Here is an 18,423-nt window from a genome sequence, read left to right as displayed (position 1 = left end):
TAAAGAACTCTCACAACACGCTTTATCTCATAATAATCGCAATGAGAAATAATTTTTAAAAGATTGACAGAATCTGTAAATATAGTTTCGAATTAATATCTCAAAAAGTCACTCAATTTTCAGAATTTATCTAGTAAAGTCATTAAACTTTGTTTTGTATCATTAAAATCACTAAACTTAGACATTTCTATCAATAAAATCACTCAATCAAATACTAAAAAAAGTACTGGCATAGCAAAATTATTATTATTTTTTATATCATATAAATATGAATCCCACAAATAAGTAAAATTAAAGAAATCCCATTAACAACTTTTCACTTCCTCTCACAAATCTTTTTTTTTTAAAAAAAAACTAAAATGTATGTGAGCTCTACTTTCCTGCCGTTTGATTTGCATTTTCTTTTAGCATTGTAGATGGATTTGTTTTTTGATCTCTCTGTTTTGAACATATTTTGATTTGTTGCATATGTTGTAGCCTCACATGTCCAGTAGTCAGAGCGTCAAGATGTCTTGCTTTCATTTGCCTCAGTAGTTGTCCAAATAAATTTCTTTAGTTGAAATCATCATTTCCTCTGAGCAGGAGTTATAGTCATCAGCTTGGTTGGTAATCATACTTCTTGCCACTTCAAAAATTACAAAAAGTTTTGGAGTATCTACAAAAAATAAGAAAACACCTATCAACTAAAATAATCTGTGAGAAGCAAAAAGTAAATATCTAGATTGAAATAACAGAATGCAAGAAATCAAATGAGAGAAGCATTGAAGATAGGGAACCAAGGATCTACAAATCATGAAGAAATATAGTCACCTCCATCTCTTTGTTGTCATTATTTTAAGAGCTTAGCCTGTCCTTTATTCTAATTGATAGACCATAGCTCCTGCCATAAATTTTACAAATTAAGCAAATCTTAGTATTTTCATACTTATAAAAAAGAGATTGAAAATGAATGTGATGAGTATAAAAAGGACTATATGTAAGTTGGGTGACAGAATACTAACATGAATATATAGTTTCGTTGTTCTACACCAAAATACTTTTGGATCATTTCCTTTATTCAAGTTCTGCTAATGTGCTGTTAAATGATTAGGTCTTCATGGCTGGTAATGTTCTCTCTTTCTTTTATAATATAGATTCCAATGCATCTTCTATATGATTTTAAAGGTTCCCAATGGTACTATAATTCTACACCTAAATTTTTTTTGAATCCTCTTGTTTTGATGTGTTGATTTTGTTCAACTATTCTGTTATTAAAAGCTTATAACTTTATGTACTTAGTTCTCCTATTAGCTTTCATCTGACTATTTATTATTCAGTACACTAAGAAATTATGAATCAGTTCTCCAACACAAAGCAATTCTTTCAGACTAACTAACAATTAAAGTCCAAACCTTGCAACAATTTTACACCATGCCAACAAAGTAAGCAAAACAAATTGAAACATGGAGAGTTATAAGAATTTCTCCTCAATGGTACAAGCTTCGGCATGTCAAATGAACAAATTCCTTTACTAAGGTGTCTTTGAGCTATAAAGCCTGTTATCAGTGATGTCAAAGATCCAAGACCTCTCTTAGGAATAAAGTCATATATATGGTACGCCAAAGAAAATCTTAACATTCAAATAGAAATTAAGTGAAGAAACACATAAATGCAAATCCAGTTATATTAACAATACAACCAAGTTTTGAAATTATTGTTTTTTTAAAAAAAACTCAAAGATCAACAAGGTATCTAGAGTGTCTGAAACATTTGAGATTAAAGAAATTTATGTATTTACCTTTAAGTTAAAGGATAAATCAATTACTTTGTAAAATTACTCTCATCACTGAATAACTATAAAACAACTCTTCTCAACATAAACTTATTTTACTTTCCTCTCCCAGCTAAGAAAGAAGTTGGTTTACCAATGACAGAGTCAATCATTAGCTCTTAAAAAGATCATGTAGAAGGGACATACATGTCAAGTTATTTATTGTTTAATTAATTGAAATTCATACCAACGTGCACGAAAAACAAAAGTGCATAAAAGAACCATAGTCATAGAGAAAGGGAAACAAAAAAGGAGTCTTAAGCTCACAACTACTCATCCAGACAATTCCACAATGAACCAATTGAATGGAATTAGGAGAATACCTTAAAAGGAAGAGCAAATGATACTAACAACGCAACAATACTTGTTGCTCGTCAAAAGTCATTAAACCTGTAGAAATCGAAGAAAACCATTGAAATTTAGTAAATAGGACTAAAATTTTCAATAGTGAAGAGAATGGAGCTTGGTGTCCCAGTTATTTAAAAGATTGTACAGATGAAGAAGTAAAGATTTGGTCACCACTTATTGTTGACACAAACTGTAATCTTACCGTAGTTAACAAAGAGAAAAAGAGGAGCTTTAGAAAGCAAAAATTGATATACTAATAATAAAATATCATGTTTTTGATTCTAAAAATTGAAGCTGCCATAAAATTCGAAGTGACGATTCAAATCCTTACCTCTAAATGAACCACCCATTGCTCTATCAAGCAACTTTGTTGTAGTGTTCACCCATTATTCCCCTTGAACTCCAAATAACACTATCTGCATTTCGAGATCAATTTAATTCTTAACATCTAATGTCAAAATATCCTTTAAAATTCTGTAAGTTTCGATTTCAAAATTTATACAAATGCAAAATTAACCTACATGAAACAATTGAGGAATGTAAATTAACATTATCTTCTAAATACTAATTTAGCAGGCAAATGTGTATAAAACTACACAATCAAGAAGCGGAGGAAGATAGAGTGAAGAATAAAGCACTCAGCAACACATGGATTCAACAATAAAGCAGTGAAAAACAAATTGACAAACTCACAGAAAATAAATGAAACATAATGAGAGTGACCGATGCAACAGAGGTCAACTGAATATTTTTTTAATAACTTTCATTTACATCCACATAAGCTTCATATATCTTATACAATACGTATGATCCCTTAAGCAATTTCTCCAACAAACTAATATAACATAATTCATTATCAAAATGTCAAGAACTTGGTGACAGTAACAACTTTTAAGGAGAACACAAACATTAAAAATTCAATTCACAAAACTGTCAAAATAAACGACAATTAAACATGATTGATGTATTAATGTCTAAAGGATATAAATCCCAAATCAAGACAGATTTGGTACAAAAACCAAGCATATCATACTAACACACTTTATATAATGCATCACTAAAAATTATCCTTCACTTCAAGCAGACATGCAATAACATGTGTTATCATCTTTCATTTTTTTTATAAGGTGAAGAACATATGGTATGGCATACAGATGAAGACATAATCAACTAATACCAATTCTATCTAGGGCAACAAAAGTCCAGATTAAAAAAAAAAGGTTTTCTGAGGTGCAAAGTGAAGTAGAATTCATGAAAATAATGCTCTTTATCGTGTAAAAACAATGGACTATATATGCATATCGAGGAGTTCGTCACAATCATATATTATCCATATCTTCCAAACCCATATGCCCACAAATGAAAATTCAGAACCTTTTTACATTTTCTCATAAGATGTAGTTGCTTTATTTTGATAGCTAATGTCACACATCTCTATATTTCTTGACTGTTTCTTTTACCTCTTCATTTAAAAGACAGTATGGTCTACAAATACCCAGTGTTCACACATGAGTCGATGTGATGTAGGCAATCTAACCTAACGAAAGCATATATAGTTGATTCCATGATTTGGGGCATCTTACTTGTAACATGTCATTGTACAGTCATGCCAATTTTTTTAAAAAAGAATACATGTTTGTCAGAACTAATAGCTGTAGAGCTAATCTTTGTAAATGTGTCGCCCTGATTTAGAGATACAAAAGCTTTGTAATGACTCAAAGCACCGAAAAGGCACACAAAAATGAAGGCAAGACAACAAATTAGTCTAACCAATTTATCATGGCACAAAACAGAATGAGTGTAAATTTACTTTTGCACGACAATTTCTTTTTTCAAAAAAGGAATAGAACACCATACCTATGAGCATCTTGTTGCATTCAATTGAGGATCATTGAAAACCCTAGCTTCCTGAAGAATAACACCCTTTTCAATCCCCATAAACAGGAAATTAAATAGTCCGTTGTATTGTCATAGATTTCCAATATGAAAATGCCATTTCACCACTAAAACGCATGTTGAACAAAAAAATTGTTGCCTCCTAGACTTCTAAATGAAACAAAAAGGCGTATATATAACATGCAATGAGATGAGCTACCATAAAATACATAAGCTCGACAAAGTAAAATAATAAAAGTTGATGTTTTTCAACAATTTAAATCATAAACTTAAAAACTATGAACTTATCGTAGGAGGAATATCAATGGTTGAAATCTTTGTTAGAACTTATGATCAGCCACTTTATTTTGCTAAAGAATATCACAATTTTATCTATTAATTAACATCAATTTGACAGGAGAAAATTTAGAGACCTTAGAAGCTATGAGATCCAATTTTGCTCCTTTAGAGTTATGTATTGGTGAGGTGGGGTGTTTCTTCTGCTGAGTGGTACACGTGGTGTGCTAAAGAAGATTGTGCAATCACACGTGTTATTAACAGGAAAGAGCAAGGAAATTTAGTACAGTCCAACTCTAAAGTACACTTTATGTTGCCTTTTGTAAAGTTTCTTGATGCAGTGTCCGTCCTTTTCAAACTGGCATTTCTAAATATTAGTAATAATTATTATCAAATAAAAGAGATAAACATGAGTAGAAAAGGTAGGCAAATGTCCAAAAAGAAATAAAATAGGGAACTGCAATTTAAGTGCAATACACATGTCTGTGTGAAAAGGCAAAAGCTTAAAAAAGTTAAATTGTAGATAGTACATCTCATGTAACATTTGGTACTACTATCTGCTGCAGTGTTCGTCCCTGCCTAAAGAGATAAACATGAGTAGAAAAGGTAGGCAAATGTCCAAAAAGAAACAAAACAGGGAACTGCAATTTAAGTGCAATACACGTGTCTGTGTGAAAAGGCAAAAGCTTAAAAAAGTTAAATTGTAGATAGTACATCTCATGTAACATTTGGTACTACTATCTGTTGCAGTGTTCGTCCCTACCCAAGTCCCATTTCTAAATACTACTATCTGTTGCAGTGTTCGTCCCTACCCAAAGATAAATGAGTAGAAAAGGAAGGCAAATGTCCAAAAAGAAACAAAACAGGGAACTGCAATTTAAGTGCAATACACGTGTCTGTGTGAAAAGGCAAAAGCTTAAAAAAGTTAAATTGTAGATAGTACATCTCATGTAACATTTGGTACTACTATCTGATGCAGTGTTCGTCTCTACCCAAGTCTCATTTCTAAATAAAGGTAATAATATAATACATGTTGACTTACTATTTATTTGGCTGCAGTGTTTGTCCCTACCCAAGTCCCATTTCTAAATAAAGGTAAAAAGGTAATAATATAATACATGTTGACTTACTATTTATTTGGCTGCAGTGTTCGTCCCTACCCAAGTCCCAAGGGTAATGTAATAATATAATACATGTTGACTTAGTATTTATTTGACCTCCTAGTCTTCACTACAACACCGTGAATACAAGGCAACTAGCCTTCTATATAGGAAATTGTTTTGCTTTACTAAATCTTGATCAAAAATATTTGTTGATATACCAGCCATGGCGGAAGCAGTACTTTCTGCTCTAATGGAAGTCCTCTTCCAAAAGACAGCTTCCCAAATTTTCCAAAAAAATGGACTACTAGGAAGTACAAAAAAAGAGATGTTGAATCTACAGAGCACATTATCAACAATTCAAGCTGTTTTACAAGATGCTGAGGACAGGCAAATGAAAGAAAAAGCTTTGAAGAACTGGCTGGTGAAGCTCAAAGACATAGTCTATGAAGCAGATGATTTGTTGGATGAATACATGACTGAACTGCTTCGCCATAAGGTAGTTCTTGATGACAGGGAAACCCGTTATTGTGTTTTCCATGCTGTTAATTCTCTTTATTTGAGTGGTACATTAATTTTTTTGGGTTATAGTATGAAGTTGAAACTGAAACAAGTTCTGGAAAAGTTAGACCTCGTTGCGAATGAGAGAGCCAAATTTCATTTTAGGGATGTTGTTTATGAAAAAGGGTTTTCTTGCGAAAGACCACAGTCGGATTCTTATGTAATTGAATCGAAGATTTTAGGGAGAAATAAGGATAAAAAGAATATAATCAAGTTACTTATAGGATCAGATGTGTCAGTTGTGAGTATTATTGGAATTGGAGGAATTGGGAAGACAACAGTTGCGAAATTGGTTTATAATGATGCCGTTGTGGAGAATAGTTTTGATACAAGAATATGGGTTTGTGTCTCAAAAGGATTTAATGTGAAAAGACTTCTTAAAGCAATAATAGAATCTGCCACTGATAGTAGTTGTAACCTTGTAGAGATGGATGTGATCCAGCGGCGTGTCCAGGAGTTGATATTGGGCAAGAAATTTTTGCTTGTCCTTGATGATGTATGGGATGATGATCATGAGAAGTATGAGAGATTAAAGAACTTAGTTCACAATGGTTTGGATGGAAGTAAGCTCCTAGTGACTACTCGCAATGAGAAGGTTGCATTACTGATGGGCACAACAAATCCATACCGTTTGGAAGGCCTTTCAGATGGTGATTGCTGGTCCTTGTTTCAGGAGCTTGCATATAAGAATAGGCAAAAAGAACTATTAGCTCTTGAGGAGGTTGGGAAAGAAATTGCAAAGAAATGTAGGGGAGTTCCTTTAGCGGCAAAGGCCCTTGGAAGTTTGATGTGCTTAAAGAATCAGAAATCTGAGTGGTCCTTCATCCGTGATTGTGCAATGTGGGATCTTATGGGACATGAAGATGGAGCTGGTATTCTTTCGGCCCTAAGATTAAGTTATGAATACTTGCCAACACATTTGAAACAATGTTTTGCATATTGTTCTATATTTCCCAAGGGATATCGGATAAATAAAAACACCTTGATACGCCTATGGATGGCGGAAGGATTTGTTCCGTCCTCTGAAAGCATACCACCGGAAGAAGTTGGGAATGGTTATTTCAATGAGTTGTTGTGGCGCTCCTTCTTCCAAAATGTGAGAAGAGATTTTGATGGGAATATAGTCGAGTGTGACATGCATGATCTTGTTCATGATCTTGCCAAATCTGTAGGCGGTGTTGATTGTTTAACAACAGAATTTGGCAAGGAGGTTATCATTCCTGTGGCGACACGCCACTTATTGATGTTTGGCAATGAGGTGGTACCTAAAAATCCCGGCATGTTGAAGAGTGCTCAAAATCTGCGATCATTTCTTCTATTGGATGGGCAGAGAAATATCACAAAACTTTCCAAAAGTTTCTTTTTGAGCTTTAGATCTATTCGGGCTTTAGATTGCAGCGGTACTCGCATAAAGAAGTTGTCTAATTCAATTGGTACTTTATTACATCTGCGGTACCTCAATCTTTCACATACTCTGCTGAGAACATTGCCTAAGTCTATCTGTTGCCTCCTTAATCTTGAAGCTTTAATACTTAAGCATTGCAACCATCTGATAGAACTTCCGGCAGAAATTAGAAAGTTGGTGAACCTTAGACATCTGGATATATACGGATGCACATCCTTAACCATGTTACCTGGTGGCATTGGACAGATGAGATCCCTTCAAACGTTGCCAGTTTACATTGTTAGCGATGCTGCTGCTAGTGACATCTCAGAATTGCAGAGACTTGATCTTCATGGTGAATTAATGATCAAGAACCTTGAGAATTTGTCCAATGAAATATGTGCCAAAAATGCAAACTTGAAAGGGAAGAGGCACATCCGATTTCTAAAATTAATATGGGCGCAAGTTGAAGAAATGGAGACAAGAGAAAATGTTGAGCGAGTTGTTGAAGGCCTTCAACCAAATTCTGATTTGAGGAAGTTACACTTAGAGGGTTACATTGGTGCAAATTTCCCCAGTTGGTTGATGACTACATACTTGGTAAACATTGTGGAACTCTCACTTCTCAAATGTCACAGGTGCGTGGAACTGCCTCAACTAGAGAAACTGCCTTTTCTTGAGGTTCTCACTGTTGATGGAATGGATTCTGCAATGCATTTCTGCGGTAGTTCTGGTGGAAAGGATTCGGCTACTCATTTTGCATCACTGAAGCAACTCACCCTCAGGAATATGCCCTGTCTACTGGGATGGTCAGTTAATGAAGATCATGGTATTCTTCCTCGTCTGAAGAAATTTACGTGTGAGGCATGTCCCTCTTTGAATAACTTGCCATATCTACCCTCTCTCAACTCATTAGAATTGTCTGATTGTAGCAGTGAATTACTAGCTGAGACAGCAGCCAATGTTACCTCCCTTACTCATCTTATGATCAGTGGATTTTTGGAACTTATACACTTACCTGAAGGGTTGCTGAAAAACAATATAAGTCTGCTGTCTGTAGAAATTAGAGATTGTCCAGAGATTCGAAGTCTTTCGAGTGAGCTGAAAGTTCTTCCTTGTATTGAGTCATTAAGCATCAGTAACTGTAAGAATCTCAGTTCTGTGTTCGATTCCTGTGGACTTGGGACTTTGAAGTCCTTGTCCATTCATGATTGCCATAACATTAGCCTGGAAAAAGGATTACAAAATTTACAGTTTCTTCAATATGCATCACTCTCTGACTGTGGAAACTTGACAACCTTGCCGATGCCTATGCAACACCTTACGTCTCTCCAAACTCTGCATATATGGAGCTGTTCTGAGATGTATATGCTTCCAGAATGGCTAGGAGACCTCAGTTCCCTTAGAGAATTGGAGCTGTGGTACTGCGGAAAATTAAGTTCTCTACCAGAATCAGTGAAAAACCTAACCAAGCTTCAGTTTCTGTCTATATGGGGCTGTCCAAATTTGGGATTAAGATGCAGAAAGGATGTTGGAGAAGATTGGCACAAGATAAAACACGTTCCATTCATCAAGATTAATGGTCCATATATCCAAGCTATGACAGGTAATTAATGCATTCTAGATCAATTACTTTTTCTGGTTACACTGAAACAATCAGAATATTATATATTACTTCTCATTTTGACTGCTACCAGTTTCAAAATAAATAAATATTACTTCTCATTTTGTTCAACATGAGTTGATGTTCACAGAAATAAAAGAGAAACATATTGAATATGAATGACTTTATTATTGATGTACTGAAGGGGAGCCTGGGAGCAATAATAAAGCTGTCTCTGTGTGACCCATATGGGTTACGGGTTTGAGCCGTGGGATCAACGACTGATGCTTGCGTCAGAGTATGCTGCCTACATTGCATCCCCTTGGGGTGTGTCCCTCCCTGAACCTAACCTGAACGCGGGATGCCCTTTACTGAAATGATTTTTATAATATTGATTGAGGATAAGATGTTGCATCAAATTTAAAATTAATAATAAGTACTCGATAATTGCTGTATGTTAGTTTGACTTCTCTTGATGGTAGTTTTGTATTTAAGGAGGTGGTTATTTTATTCGACAAGGATAAGTTAGATAGTTGGTCAAACCAAAACGAAGGGGAGAAGTATAGTAGAAACACTGTTCTTGTTTTTCATTTGTAAAAGAATTTGTCCTTTACCGTTTGAATTTCATATTGAACCAACATTCCATAACCCTCTTTATTGATCAGGGTTTAGGACCAACTACACTCCGTGAGGCGTGCGCATAGTTAGAGTAATTGTTGTTAAATGTACATTAGTTATTTTGTTTCCAGGGGATTTTTATGTTACGTTAAAAATTTGTATGTTAGTATAGAATAAGTGTGGGAGTTAAAGAACCTCTAGTTTGAGGGAGCCCTTGCTTTTTTCTTTTCTTTTCTTTTCTGGATAACATTTAAATTCCCTAAAAAGAGATTATTGAGTTTGGTTTCTTATCCAAAAGTTTTATTCAATTTGGTTTCTCAGTTAAAAGGTTCATATAGATTCATATTAAAGAGATTAAATACCATAATGCTATCTTTTTGTGTAGTTTATTATGCATCAACTGTGAATATTGTGTGGGAGTATCCCATACCATCAGGATTTTGGTGTTATTTGTACCTCATTCCACATAATGTATTAGCTACTCTATCCTTTCTTATCATACCAATTGCAGTAACTTCTATTACTATCCTCTTGAGTATGGTAATCCAAATGTATCACAAGTCCAAATCGAATGGCTCCTTGTGTCTTTTACCTAGAATATCTACTAATTATATGATTTTGGAGCTAAAATTGCTGTTTTAGTGAGCAAAGGTAAATAGTCATTACGTGCTTAGCAATTATGCCTCATTCATCTATTTCCTTTGAGACTCCTTCCATTTGCTATATGATCAGCAATGTGTTTTGTCATACAAAATGCTAGAGAATTGTTAGTGATTTTAGGCTCTCATCATATCTATTTCTTCAACATTTCGACTTGCCTAAGGTTAAGTATAATTCTTGGTTGTAGCAGAAATATCTTTTCTCTAGCAACATAGTGAAAGTAGTTTTCTTTAGAAATCAACAGATAAAGCAAAAGTTTTAGAATTGGGATCCTTGTAGAATGTCTTGAGGGGTCTTTGGTAATAGAACCAAATAATACACGCGACATCTTGACATGAATTCGAAGTAGTAAATTTTAAGCCTAAATATGAAAATTTCACTCATAGGATAGATCATTCACACAAAGTCTAAATCATACCCTAAATATGAAAGTTTCACTCGTAGAACAACCATACTAAACCATATCATGCAAACCATTTCACTACCAACTAGCATTACAAAAATGAAGTTGGAAGAACAAAGCTCTTCTTGCATCACTCGCTTGGAGATTTCATAACGATAACAACTCACTCTGGGAACAATTAATGAATGCAAGAAACATAGATACAAATAGCTCCCATACACCCTCCCATATTTGGAATAATGTATGTGCAGGTTGGAATCTTTGTCTTGAAGGTCTTTTTTGTCGAGTAGGCGATGGAGAAAAAAAATAAAATCTTGGATCCAACATTCCCTGGCACTATGTAACATGATTCATAGGCCTCTCAACTTCAATGAGGAACACTTAAACCATCTGAGACTACTTACATGATAGACAAACTTTTCTTGCTAATCTTTCCGTTGAACTTCCTGAACACATTTTCAATAGATTGGACTATACTTACATTAGAAGTTCCAATCACTGGGAAGATTTCGAGATCTTCATATGGAAACAAAATGGGTTGTTCAGTACTCCATCTTTTACCACCACAAATTGGAAAAAGATCATACACTTACCTGTAAGTGGCTCTGAAACTAAAAACTTTGAACAAAATGATGTATACTTCATTTGGCTAGTTTTGCATGACGTAATTTCAATAGCTGACCTCCTTCATAAACACAGGATCTGACATTTTAGTTTGTGGGCTGCAATTAATGAGGTAGAAAATGTTTGAGCATATCTTTCTTAATGGAAATATGCAAAAAGATTTTGGACTAATCACGGAATTCAACACACCAACATGCACAACCCTTTTTTCCTAGATAAAAACATGAATGCATTAACGAAAATATTGTGCATAACTTGAAATTGATAGAGTTATTCCCTTTCTGTTTTTGGTAACAACAACAAGATGCCTAGTGTAATCCCTCAGGTGATGTATGAGACCTTACCCCTACCTTTGTGGTGTAGAGAGGCTGCTTTTGGCACCTATGGTAAATAGAAATAAAAAGTGCTTGGTATCCACAATGTTGTTACAAGGGTAACTTAATATACAACCCTAAACAACTAACAATAGTATCCTCCATCAAACTGTTGAAGTCAAATGGAACCCTCATCTTACGAACTTATATTAACTGAATGTTGATGCTAAAGCAAACCTTGGAATGAGGGATTATGGGATGTAACTAGAAATAGCAATGGGGGAATAAATTGCTGAATTCGCCACAAGTATTCCCTTCTCAACTAACACATTTTGCAGAGATTATATCGCGGTTATGGTAGCATTGTCATTTAATTAATTGTTTGGACCATTGTCTTTTAATTTATATGTGTTGGAAGTCGAAAGAAAGGTAGCCAACATGCTAACTAATGGCAATGAACGTTATGCTAAATCTCAGTGATGATATTGCAGGTTATCCTTGACTAAGGTGGGGAAGCCAACAAAAGTAGCTGATGGACTAGCTAAAAATGGAAACAAAGCTGAATACCTAAGTTTCTTCCTTTTAAATGTTATCTGTTTTTGCCTCCTTCTGTATCTGTATGTTATGAAGGGCCAGTTAGTGTACTAAACCATTAAGTGGTCGTTTGGTAGTTGGTTTGGAGGTGAGTTATGTTGATATTAAATCCTCCCCATGTAATTTCACGTTTGATAACTAGTTAGGATGTAAGTTATTCATGTATAAATTTGATATGATATTTGCTTTGCAATTTAGAAACACATGTATAAGTTGTTACGAGATAATCTATATTTTATTTTGGTGAATGGAAAGGCATATGATAGGAAGGAATATAATTTTGTTGCAAGGAGACAGAGAGCTAAAAAGTCCAATTCTTTTGGAGTTTTCAAGTTCAACTTGTTCCTACTCTTGTTTGAATCTGAAGCTCCAATTTGTCTCTTACTGCAAAGGGAATTTAGCTGCTGCTGCCTGTGATAATTTGTCTCCTTTTTTTTTTTGTTACAGTTTGCTTTCTCGTGACTTATTTGCTTTTACATGAATGATTAGTCACAATTCCTTTCAAGAGTCAACCATACTCTATAGATTCTTTTTCAAATATTTGCAATAAAACAATTTTAAATTTTAGTTCTATCTTTTCTTTTGTTTTAAATAACAACTATTCGTGTTAGGACATTCACCAATCAGAACAAAAAAGCACTTCATTGAGTTCAACAAAATAATGCACTGTTTAGATTAATCTGTTTGTTCTCATTATAAGACAACTGCAAATCAGAATATAGACTCAAGGGTAATGGTCCAAATATGCTGCTCCATCCGCTTTTACTTGTTTATTAGTATCATTTTAACCTTCTTATTAAGTACTACTTGTACTATTCACTTCCCAAAATAATTTTAAGATAATTTAAAAAGTGTGCCGAATCAAACATGAATAAGTAAACGAGATAGTAGAATCTTGTGAAGTGATCCAAATTTATCATCTATTGATAATTGGAGCCAGGTACATCCCTAGAGTTACAACATTGGTATTAGTAATGGTATTAATGCATGCATTAGTCTGGTTAAAAGTATACTAATTAGATGGATATATTTGGATCAAAAGTATAACAAGGATATATATAAACTTTGATAGTACATGAATATATTTGTGTTTTTTCCCTTTTTATTTTAATGATAAATTTAGTTGAAAAGTTAAGGTGATTTTAGTTATACAAAACAAAATTTTAGCTACTAGGTGAATTTCGAGAAGCTCTTAGCTCCATCTCATATTTACTTTGGTCAAAATACAAGATAATTTTCTTTTCATTTTTATACAAGTCAAAAGATAATTCCTATTAATGTGCAGTTTAAGGTTGCCTGTAATTGCAGATTTAAGTAGCCTTGCTAGTCATCTGCATGCTTCCTTCCACTGGAAAAAGAGGGGGAAATAAAAGTCTCTTAAAATGAGCTAGCAAGGACATGTATAAATAAATTAATAAATGCAGTATCTGAGTTGAATAAGATGTTTATTAAATATATATATTTAAAAAAATTAGACAAAAAATTAGACAATAGGTATCATAACTATATATGGAAAGTCCAGGGAAGATGAGTATGACAAGTAATACTGGATATGATAAATGCACATCTATTATATACCATACTACTATTTAATTTAATACACCAATAAGTTTGGTGAGAATGCATCATTAATTGAGACCAGAACATGCCATTTCCCAAACAACCAACAACCAAACAGTTTCTCTTGAAAAATAGCTATTGTCATGGAATTTAAAATAAAAATCGTCGTGAAGTTTTACCTGTGGAATTTGAGACACAATAAATGTGACTATTTTTCAAAGACATGATCGAGACATGGCCAACGGGCGCTAATTCTGTGGATTGTACCTGTCAAACTTCTGTTGTTAACAACTAGGCATGTTAAGCTCAAATAATGGCCAAATCTCAATAAAAAACTTATGACTTTGAAAATTAGTATATTTTTACCTGAACAGAGATAACATAAAAATGACAAAATCCACTTCAGAAGAAAAACATGTTACTAAGATACTTCACAATAAAATAAGCATATTTTCTCTTGATCAGCATTAGAATAAGATCTGTTCAGCTACTTTCTACATTTTGTAAATCTCATATTTTTCTCTTGACCAACAATCCAACATCATAGTACAAGATCTTGTTCAGCTACTTCTCTACAATATGTAAATATATATTGCAAGATATGTAGCATGTACACAGGGAGATGGATTTTCAGAAAAAACAAGTTTATACAGTTCGGTATGGGAAATAAGACAGACCCGAGTAAGTACAACTACATTCAAAATCAGAAGATGGATATGTCTAACATCCTGCAAGACCCTAGGCTCACTCCGAGTCCCTCTCTCTATTGCCTTGACTCCTCAATCTCAATAGGGTAAGAAAAGAGAATCCAACAATTGCTAAGGAATAACTTGAACTAAGAGAACGTTAAGTAATACTTGATCAATTCCCCAATAACGAAAGCAGAAGAGTAACACTGGTTGATTGTTATCAGAATCAACTCGAGCAACTACAAATACAACAAGCTTTCACTTGTTTAGACATTGCAAGATCTTAACTACTTTGAGTTTTGCAATTGTAGAAGATATAGATATACTCAAGAGGACCAAATTCTCGACAAAATGATCAATTTGTTGTTGAATGATCATGGTATTCATTTAGATAATCAATAAGATTATATCACAATTTCGAGGATGGAAACTACTGAGCGTTCCAAATGATAGTATGTAAATTAGTTTGATTCAAATTATATTTGAACAGATGCCAACAAGGAAAAGGTGGATAGTACCATGCTTAACATATTTTATACTGCAACTTTGTCCTAGTGATTTGGGCATATTGATACTTGCATCAACAAAAAGGAATATTTCTGTTTCCAGGACCACATATATATCTGCAATAAGGTGTCTAAGATGCTCAGAAAAAGAATATTTTGAACAACTTTACACTGAAAAATCAGAACATAAGAGCTCAATATTAATAGAGTAACACAAGTACAGCAGAAAGATGACAAATCAAATTGCACGTCTGATGAACAAACGAAAATCTTATGTACCTTGTGAGGGCCAGTTACCTCTTCCAGGATGCTGGTTCATTCGGCTTGCAGTTAAGAATATAAATGTGTTATGAAACAGCATTATAGGTTTATCTTCCTTCTCATGAAGTTCCAACGAGGATTTCTGATCCATATCCTTTTTATGCAGACAAGTAAATATAAGCATTGCCATCAATGAATTTTGGCATAAGTGAGTAACAAATGGAAGTTAATCATTTGTCACTATTCATATATATCAACAATTGAAATACAGAAGAATCCATGAAAAGTACAACAGGTGTGCGTTTGAGCAACAAACATGACCAATCGATCGAATTTACTAATGCTCTACAATAAGAGCCTAAAGAATTTGACACCCCTACAATACCTTACTTCCATATGATCTGAAAGCAAGAAAAGCTTATAGGAATAGGCTTTTCTTGCTCATCAAATCAGAAAGACAATTCCAAATGACTTTCCAAAAATTACAATGCTCTACAAAGATTGGCACCAGAGCTGAAGCGATTGAATTAACAATTCTATCAGCTCTTCAATCCCTATCTGAATGCTCACCAACTGAATTGTTTCTTCTAAAACGGGATGTACCTCCTCTACTGTTGCTGTTAACTATAGACTCATTGTTTCTTCTACCAACAACTGATCCGCTTACATATCTGCAGCTCAAAGCTCTACTGATAGATTTTGACTTAGGTTCAACCCCATCACCTTCTCCACGAAATTCAGACTGCCCCTCATTTCCAGCCATTAAATCCATCAAATTGCTGCGCAACCCTAAGTCAGAGTAAACTCTCGGCGAATTCCTCAGTGGCGTTGCAAGTCTAGCATCTCCACCATCCAAATCTCTTTGTTTACTACCTTTTCCCCTCAAGTTCAACTGGCTGGTTCTCGACTCCACAGGTCGGCCCACGGTCTCAACCATCAAACAAGGATTGGTAAAACCATTCCAGGAATGTAGAGGTACCAACTTACTCAATCCACTCAAACATTCAGCCACCTCCTTCATTGTTGGCCTCCTCTCCCTACATGGCCTCACACATTTTGCAGCCACAACTGCCAATTGCTTTCTTAAACCAGGATCCTTGGGAGGTGGAATCCTTGGATCATATACAGCCAAGAGCTTCCCTCTCTTTATCAATGGAATGGCCCAATCCACTATAGAGGGGGGCGAATACGCCACATCGATAGCTTTCCTCCCACTTATAATCTCCAACAACAAAATCCCAAAACTAAAGACATCAGTCTTGGTGCTCAAATTATCAGGGGTCACATAACATGGATCAAGATAACCCATTGTACCAGCAGGAGGAGTAGACCTCAACCTAAAATCATCAAGATGACACCTTAATGCTAACCCAAAATCACCCAAACGGGCATTGAAATTCCTGTCTATCAACACATTAGCAGACTTAATATCACGATGAATTACAGGAGGACTCAAAGAATGGAGAATATCAACAGCCTTAGCAGTTTGTAAAGCCAATTTCATCCTTCTCCCCCAACTGAGTGGACGAGAATTGGAATGCAGTACATCATAAAGGGTACCATTAGACATAAACTCAACAACCAAAAGTGTGTCATGAGAATCAATAGAAAAACCAACAAGATTAACCAACCTTGGGCTCTGCAATTTCGAAAGAATATCAATTTCATTCTCTACCTCATTACAATTCTCCTGCCCAGATGTCGAGGTGTTTCTAATTCTTGGGGCAATTCTCGAAGACCTCTTGACAGCTACAAGACGGCCATTACGAAGCATCCCTTTATAGACAAGTCCATGGCTACCCCTGCCAAGAAGCTTTTGGTCAGAGAAACCATTAGTGGCTGCTTCAAGATCTCTGTAGTTAAACTCCTGGATTTTGATAGGTTTCTCCTTTTCTTGATTATGGGGTTGATGGGTTTTCTTCGGAGTAGCCGTACAACTCTGAGAATTGGAAATTGATACGGAAGATTCAGCTTTACATGATAGATAACCCATAAAGTTTCGATTTTTTTTTTCTTTTCTGTACACTCACAAGCTTTAGGTGTGTTTTCACATGTAAATATTGGCAAATCTAGAACAAAAAAGAGAGCTTTTTGATGGGGTTTTTCAGATGAATAGCTTTTTGGTTTCTGGGTATTGCAGATTATTGCAGATTGGTGATAATGGTGATAAAGGAGAGAGAGGTGTTGCGGTGATAATGGTGAAAATGGGTTGCCCACTGTCCACTGAAATGGAATCACAAGAATTGCACCATCTTATAAGGTATTTATTTTGGCTTAACAAATAGGGTAAAATAATGGGGGATGATTTATGGTACTCCAAAAATTACAGAATTGATGAAATTGATCATTTTTATTGGAAGTTCGATTAATTTAAATTTATGTTATATAAAATTTCATTAGAAGATGATTTTTTTATATTCATATTAGAACTCGAGATTTTAATTAAGGAAAGACCAGTATTATCCGCATTGCCATATCATAATCTATACTAGACGTTAATTAACAACTACTGCCATGAAGTAAAGAATACTGCGTGAAAAACCCACAAAAAGTGGAAAGTATATTCATGGAAAAGTATTTTTTCTATACTTCCCAAATATTTAATCAGACAAGCTATTTGTTTTTTAGGTGTGGTAAATTTAATGATGGTTTCATTTTATATTAATATATAATAAATTAAAAGGTCCAAAATTTGCTTATGTACAACTCGAAATTGCTTCAACTTTATTTTTATTAAACTTTTGATTTATTCATATCTTTGTCGTTAACTAGTAGATTATCTTATACCTATTCAGTTATAGAAATTTCAATCTATATGTTTAAATTTTTTTGAGAGAAACAAACGTTTAAATTTATCTTTTCATTTTTTTTATTATGATTTAAAATTACCCTTGGGTTGAAGTAATTTTGTTTAGGATCAAAGGCAAAAAAAAAATAATTTCCTAATAATAAAGAATAATATTAGAACAAAAGTCTAGGGGATAAAAGTCACTCAATTTTGAAAGAAAACTAAACTTTTTATAACTTCAAATATGAAAATGAAAGGAAAAGTGTTGGGATAAGTGTGAACTAAGGAAAGTAGAGGGATGAGAAGAAATTTCCACATTTTTCTTCTAATTTTTCGTACTTTAGATTGCTTAAGAAAGTGAAAGCAATAATGTAGAGGGAAAAAGCAAATTTTTTTTAGCCACAATAAATCAGATAAAATATAAAAAG

The 18,423-nt window shown here is 34.2% G+C and overlaps 2 protein-coding genes and 1 long non-coding RNA gene across 5 annotated transcripts in view; 1 reads left to right on the top strand and 2 right to left on the bottom strand.

Moving 5' to 3' along the window:
- LOC125872524 (uncharacterized) overlaps nt 1-4,457 on the bottom strand; it is an 88,932-nt gene extending 84,475 nt beyond the window's left edge. Inside the window, exons 1-5 of one of the 3 annotated variants that reach the window (XR_007447138.1) lie at nt 4,016-4,457; nt 2,490-2,574; nt 2,134-2,200; nt 811-880; nt 336-655 (exon numbers count right to left, since the gene is read on the bottom strand). This is a non-coding gene — a long non-coding RNA (uncharacterized LOC125872524). Of the gene's footprint in view, nt 1-335; nt 656-810; nt 881-2,133; nt 2,201-2,489; nt 2,575-4,015 lie in introns of those variants that run through there. The other 2 variants (XR_007447141.1, XR_007447139.1) reach the window with 2 other exon arrangements.
- Nucleotides 4,458-5,604: 1,147 nt separating this feature from the next.
- LOC125872406 (putative disease resistance protein RGA3) lies at nt 5,605-12,434 on the top strand. Its single transcript, XM_049553136.1, has 2 exons — nt 5,605-8,981; nt 12,089-12,434. The coding sequence occupies exons 1-2, from the start codon at nt 5,657-5,659 to the stop codon at nt 12,097-12,099; spliced, it is 3,336 nt and encodes a 1,111-aa protein (XP_049409093.1). The 5' UTR covers nt 5,605-5,656; the 3' UTR covers nt 12,100-12,434.
- A 2,999-nt stretch (nt 12,435-15,433) lies between these two features.
- LOC125872455 (serine/threonine-protein kinase-like protein At3g51990) lies at nt 15,434-17,441 on the bottom strand. Its single transcript, XM_049553189.1, has one exon. The coding sequence runs from the start codon at nt 17,198-17,200 to the stop codon at nt 15,755-15,757; it is 1,446 nt and encodes a 481-aa protein (XP_049409146.1). The 5' UTR covers nt 17,201-17,441; the 3' UTR covers nt 15,434-15,754.
- Between the last annotated feature and the right edge of the window lie 982 nt (nt 17,442-18,423).

This window comes from Solanum stenotomum, chromosome 1, assembly GCF_019186545.1.
Source record: "Solanum stenotomum isolate F172 chromosome 1, ASM1918654v1, whole genome shotgun sequence".
Classification (NCBI taxonomy): domain Eukaryota; kingdom Viridiplantae; phylum Streptophyta; class Magnoliopsida; order Solanales; family Solanaceae; genus Solanum; species Solanum stenotomum.
The sequence above is the reverse complement of the archived record's forward strand: the minus strand, read 5'-3'. Positions and strand labels throughout refer to the sequence as shown.

Coding starts and splice junctions, on each gene's coding strand:
- LOC125872406 (XM_049553136.1), top strand. CDS start 5,657: ATGGCGGAAGCAGTACTTTCTGCTCTAATGGAAGTCCTCTTCCAAAAG.
- LOC125872455 (XM_049553189.1), bottom strand. CDS start 17,200: ATGGGTTATCTATCATGTAAAGCTGAATCTTCCGTATCAATTTCCAAT.